Raw genomic sequence first — 6,767 nt, 5'->3', positions numbered from 1 at the left:
ATCAGGCCATATTGTAAAGACGTTAAGCCAAAATAAATAAACTAGAAACTGGATCTTCAATCCAAACGTGAGATCTGTGTTGCATTACGTAGGTGATAGGTGTGGCTTATAAGTGCAGAATATGAAGAAGCTTCAGGTCACCCGATGCCAATCCGATTTTCCGAGTTCCACGAGCATTGCAATCAGAAGTCGATATCAACCAGAGGTTCAGGAGCATAGGTGGTGGTGGGTCAACCACACACTACCCAAGAACAGAAAGTAAATCGTTATGCAACAGAGGCAGACGCCGAGCTTTCTGAAGCTGGAGCCTCTACAATAAAGTCAAAGAACTCTGCTTAAATTTGACTTGAACGCAGGTTAAGCTGAGACATACGAATCGCACAGGATGGAACATATGACTATGTTCTCAACGTGAAGTGAGCAACATGTAGTAGGTGCTCAGTGAAAAAATAATATTATTCAACAATTCCCTGAACACTCGTAAGTCGATTCTTAGGGAACATATCTACGTAATCAGAATTGCGTTTTACTCTAATTTACGATAGTTATTCAACAAAAAGTTCGAAAACTACCTGTTTTGACCCATTCTCACCCCCATCGACGGTACCTAAAAACACGATATACCCAGTTTCGAAAGTCCAAATGTTTTCGCTCCCTTCGAAGTATCTCCCGGAAAAAGTGATATAAATATGCTGAGATTTCACCCGGTCTCCAAGTTTTTATTAATTGGCCGAAACCAGAATTAGTCGAATACTATTAATTATCATGATAGTGAAACCCACGGCGTCTTTTTCCATGAATTTCCCGCCCAAAACTCCGAGGTCCTCGTTAGATTATCATGGAAGGAAGCGTTGTTGGAAAGGAAGGTGTAACAATCAGCATTTACTGCCGAAACCAAAAGAATCTATATCCATTATATCAAATATATACCGGGAATTTGTAATTTTCAATCTTTCCGCTGAATATTTCTCTTTTTTTTTAAGTTGGTACTTCTGTCAGTGGTCGTAATGTCAATTTTGAGCGCGATCTGTCATTAGTTAGTTTACAGCATCATTCAAAAGAAGTTAACTTTGTTTGTTTGACGATTTTTGATATGGATTCTATTCTGTTTTGTACAATCCTGGTGTGCAGAACTTAAAGAGAGGGACGAAACTAAAATTTAGCTGTAGAAAAAAGGGGTGGCCATGGACAGAGTTGCAGAGATTGAAACCACCTCAAATTGGTTTTTGAGTTCATAAGTCATTCGACTTCTATCGACATGCATTGAATCTGATATTTCCACCGGAAAAAAAACGTGTCAGATTCAAAAGCAACTTCTCGAACATTGCGATATACTAAATTTACATAATTAAGTAAATCTCCCAGTAGTTTTAACTTAAAATTTAGAAAAAAGTTTAGCCAAAAAGCTTTTTTTTTTTGTATTTTGCATGCATTTATTTCAAATCTAATATTATACATGTTACTCACCATCTTGAAAGCAATTGAATTGGAAGCTTGATGGAACATATATTGAAGCTTCCACAGCGAGTGACTCAAAAGCTAAGAAGTCATACTTCCGCTACTCCCCACCCGTCACTACTTCAGCTCTTCAGCGATATCATTGTTCCAAAAGCTTACCCTCTCGTTGCTGTTGAGCTTGTCCCGTATTGACTCGCATCGCTCCGAATCGTCTCGCATCTCGTCGGGACAGGCAAGCGTAAAGCTTTTCCACAGACAGTACGCAAAGTGGAACCCTTCAGCGTTACACTTTCCCTCCTCTTCCGTCGAATGTTTCACATGCTCCTCCTCAGCGTAATCAAAACAATCCTTGATGAACTCATCCAGCAGTGGAACTTTCCACTCAACAACGCTGAAATGTTCTTTCACCGCCTCGGTCATGGCCTCGTGAAGCATATTACCCTGATCATCCGCTAGTTCGTACTTTTTCGAGATACACTCAATCAAGCAGTACAAATTCTCGTGGTTATTTAGTAGTTCATCCTCTGAGTTAATAATAAAGAATCAATCATTTTCGTTGCACTTAAATGTGAACCCACACATTACCGGACATTTCACTCAACTTCAACTCCTCGGCACATTCCTGCCTTATGCCTGTGAACTTCTCGTGGTTGGCCGTATCATCGAACCCATCGTTGCAGCATCGAAACGAGGAACTCCTCCGAGAGCGACGAAAAACCGACGCCAGTGCAGGTGGCGATGCGAATCCTTCACAGAATTCAATAACGACTACTGCCAGAAAAATTGCTAGAACCTTACCCATGGTGATCGCTGAGAACTCTACTAAATCTAAATAATTTCCCCATGTCGAGTTTATATACCTAGTCAAATTGCTAAGATGTACCGGGGAGATAGCGGTTCGGGAAATTCTTAGATCAGCGATTACCTGCGAACAATTGTTGCAGCTGTGACAATGCACTATTCAGTGAATAATTATTCGTCAAGAAAGCGATAATCGTCACCAACTGTAGACGGTCATAAAAGTACTTCCTCCTTCAGAACAGAGAAGTGCATATGAGCGTAGTGACTCGAAGACCCATCAAACTGTTGCTTGTTAGTAACAACAAACTAAACGCAGAGCTAGTTGATGCGGAAGAAATAGAAGAAAAAAAAGTTTTCATTAATATTAAATGAAATGTATTAGCATAACTTTAAGAGCTCAAAAGTTTTTGTTTTTATAATAAAAAAACGATCAGTTTATTGAGATTATTTCAAAATAATAATACACTGGAGTCGCTTCTTATGCGGGGGATGCGTGGCGCTTAAAAACCGCGCAAAAGAAAACCGTGTAAATTCCGAAATTCACGTTAAAAACTGCGTAAAAAAACCGCGTTTAAAAAACCGCGTGAAAAGCGATTTCAGTGTACAATTGAACAGAATTAAAAAATAAATGATGACTAAAAATAAATGCCAGAAATTCTAGTGTTCTTATTACTATCTCCTAAACATCGAAAAATATAGAAATTCTTTTAACAAATTATTGAGATTTTTTTTTCTTTTGTAAATGTTTGTGTTATGTTCTGTTGTGTAACATGTTGAAAGATCGTATATGAAATATTTTTTAATATCGTTGACATTCATATTACTTTTCTTGAAATAATTCTATTGTAACTTCCAAATATATAGTTTCATCATAATCATTTCATTTCATAATCATTGGGGGAAGTTATTGGAAATTATAAGCAAATTCATAAAACTTCATGGACATAGGGTAAAACACGCAAACATGTAAAAAGGGTCTATAAACTATAAAAAAGTCAATAAATTAGGAACATTTTTTTGAATATCTCGATAACGGCTGCATTTCAAATCACATCAGGATTCACAATTTGTTCCACAAAGTTCGACAAAAATAGTTTTACCATCTTGCAATTATTTTTTGAATGTTCTACGTGACTTCTATTTTATATGGAGAAAATTTAAAAAAAAATAAAAATACATATTTCAGATATTGCAAATTAAAGTTTTTTTTTTGGTAAATAAAAAAGAAGGAATTTCTCTAGAGATAGGCAATAGGCAAAAATCGAAGATGAACGTGTAAGAAAAGCAGTTGTCAAAAATTAACTAAACATTTAAAATAGCCGTACTTGTCAGCATAAGTGAGAGACATGTGTACCAACATAATGCCACAAAAAATCTAGAATCGAACACACGTTACCTGCGTAAATTCGAAAGTCGTGATACTTTTTGAATTTTTGTTTTCGTATTTGAACACACTACAAGACAATTTCAAGTGAAAACAAAATATCCATTCATCCATTCATTGAGAATTGATTTAGATGCAATTTCAAACGAATGATTACTAAGCCAATGGTAGCCTTGCGTTAACCTTACAGTTTTATCACAGATATAACCCATTCCTATTTTTTTCGTTTTGGATGGGAAAAGCCGAAGATTTTAATAACGACATCCTTCAAAAACTGGAAGGTCAGAGTTTAGTTCTCATGAAATCCCGTTCGCAGGCTATCGTCCGCTCCAACCATGTCAGGATCAAATGAAGGAGTTCAGGATTTGTTGTAACAGAAAACAAAAAAGCCCTATCTGTAGAGTTTATAGACAACTATTTGGGCTTATGAGGAGAACATGGTCTTGCTAAGAATCTACGGTGTGTGACATTTTTAGAACTGTTTAATCTGTTACTCGTTTTACGCAATTTCAACTGATCGCTGAGAAATGTTTCTGAGCCCCATAGGTGTGTTGTTAAAAGACTTTTGCAAACTCGATGGAGTGGTCATATAATGCTGTGAAACCAATTTATGGGCGGATTACATCCACTTGAGTGTTGTGCGACTCTAAAACTGGATCAAGTGCACGGTCCCTCCTACCAGAAGTTTAAGATTTAATACATCTGTGTTATCTGTACTTCTGGTGCATTATTCTACATGAATTAGATCTAGCGCAGATTATTTGCAAACCGAGGGACCATTTCTGAGTAACGTTGTGATCAGACTCAACACACTGGTAATTTTTTCTCACTGTTGAAAAGTTGAAAGTCTAGACGAAATGCTCATTAAGAGGGTTTTATCAAAATCCATCGATGAAAAAATGGCTACTGAAAGAAGAACTTCTCACAAAATGAGTTAACCAGGTGAAAGATTTTTCGGCCCCGGTCAAACGATAAAAGAGAGTATTTTGGAGTGCATTAGTCTTTTTCATCTAAAGAAGAAACCAAAATTTTGGAAGCAATTCACGCTCGACACATGTAATGAGTACCTGACAGCGAAATCAAAAAGTCGATTTGACAAATTGACAACTATGAAGTTTCGAAAAGGCAGCTTTTGCTATAGATACCAAGACTTCGTGTATACTTGAAGACCTAATGACATCATTAATGAGATTGCATTGAATGCGTTACAGTTCACCATGAAGAATCGGTTCCAAATCTTACAGTGAAGCTGTTTCTATCCGTGTACGTTTCTGTGGTATCTTGTGGAGAGGCTTCCATTCCATTGAGCCCGCAACAAGAGAGCGAAAGCTCCCAAAAATCTTTATTTGATAAGATTTATTTGAATCACGTATCGACATCCACAAATAAACCATATTCTATTTATTTTTTTATTTTGCAACTGTTTGATTTTTCATTCGAAAACGAAAACTAAGTATTAGACAGGGGTGACACCCTATCAACCCGCCCCGGATGTCACCCGATCACGCTACGCCACTGCATTTGATAAGTGGAGAGGAATGATTTCAGAAATGGATAATTGAGACGCAAATATGCTTTTTTCGCACTGAAATGCAACTAAACCATTGAAAAAACTAAATGGACGATAACTTCGTCAAATATGCTTCTTTTCATACACCGCACAAAAAAATCGCACAAAAAAATCGCACAAAAAAAACCGCGCAAGAACAGAAAATCGCGCAAAAAAAATCGCACAAAAAAAAATCGCACAAAAAAAACCGCACAAAAATAGATTTTACTGTACTCTGTTTTGGGTACTAATAAGTGTTATAATATTCAAATCTTCATTCAGTCTTAGCATTAATGATTATCACTTTTCAGATCTATTAAACTATTGGAACTTTATAAGGGAGTAAGAAGATTCTAATCGATCGACACAGCCGCAAATATTGAAGGAACTATTGGCGACTATATCTCAAACCCATGCTTTTTTCGCCAATGATTCAAATTTTTAGAGAAAGTTTATCTGCACATTTGGTCAAGAATGAAATCTGGAAATAACCTACCGGAACGAAATGATTCAAACCCTACAAATACCTTGTCTACAGTCAAAACTTCGGTTTGTGATATATTCAGCCAGAATGAGTATTTAACTCGCACCATTGGAATGGGTGCTACTAAAACGATTCAATCGGGTTTCTTAGAACTGAAGATTCGCAGTATTCAATATCAACAAAGAATCGATGCAGATAAACCCTTCATCTTTATTCAGTACTGGTCATCGAAGAGACTTGAGGAGCTGCAACTTTGGGCTATTGATAAGATCGTTCTTGGTGTACCAGCAACACATTGCTCTATTGAAAAAGATTTCAATTTTTAGTTCCATTTTGACAAAATCAAGAAACAAACTGAGTTCAAAAAGTCTCCAAGATGTACTGAAAGTTCGAACAAACAGTAGTCTTGTGAAATCAGTTCTAGCTCACATGTTCAGCAAAGATAAGCATATTCTGGAAGTCCTTGCATTATCAGTATCTACCGTTCTGAATCATATTTCGGACGCATGAGGCATATGAAGCAGAAAACAGATCTAAACTTTATGCACAGGTATTATTTGGTTGATATTTTTAATAAATTAGTTCAATGTGCTTTTAAGCTTTCTACTTTGGTACATGTTTGACTGAAAACATAAAAAAATTATCGAATAAAATGCTTTTCAAATGAAGGGAATAAGAATCAAACTTCAGACACTAAATCGAATTTCGGACAGATTGAATTCAAATTTCGGACTCTTTATTTTGTAATTTTTTTGGACGAAAATTACATTACACTTGATTATATTTTATAGTCAACTGCAAAACATTTACCAGGCAATCACAGTAAACTGTTAACGATGATGAGAACTGATGAAACACGGGAGAAATTTCAATATTTATGGACGGGTAAAGTCTACGTGCTCACGCTAAGGAAACGTCAAACACAAACGAGAATGAGTAGTGTCAATTGTCAATTGTGATGGACATTATTTGCAACATTTCCGCGTCGAAGGTTTTCAACACTTTAACCAGCTCTTCTTTGATGTTTTGGCTAGTGTGACGATTGTGTAATTCAATAATACCTATAAGCAAGGACAGTGGCGTAGCGTGAT

The 6,767-nt window shown here is 36.5% G+C and overlaps 1 protein-coding gene across 1 annotated transcript; it reads right to left on the bottom strand.

Moving 5' to 3' along the window:
* Window positions 1-1,429: 1,429 nt before the first annotated feature.
* LOC129769262 (uncharacterized) lies at window positions 1,430-2,294 on the bottom strand. The gene is made up of 2 exons (XM_055771386.1): window positions 2,044-2,294; window positions 1,430-1,982 (listed from the first exon to the last, which is right to left on the bottom strand). Exons 1-2 carry the CDS (start codon window positions 2,258-2,260, stop codon window positions 1,576-1,578), a joined length of 624 nt encoding a protein of 207 aa, XP_055627361.1. The 5' UTR covers window positions 2,261-2,294; the 3' UTR covers window positions 1,430-1,575.
* Between the last annotated feature and the right edge of the window lie 4,473 nt (window positions 2,295-6,767).

This window comes from Toxorhynchites rutilus, chromosome 2 (genome assembly GCF_029784135.1).
Source record: "Toxorhynchites rutilus septentrionalis strain SRP chromosome 2, ASM2978413v1, whole genome shotgun sequence".
Taxonomy (NCBI): domain Eukaryota; kingdom Metazoa; phylum Arthropoda; class Insecta; order Diptera; family Culicidae; genus Toxorhynchites; species Toxorhynchites rutilus.
The sequence above is the reverse complement of the archived record's forward strand: the minus strand, read 5'-3'. Positions and strand labels throughout refer to the sequence as shown.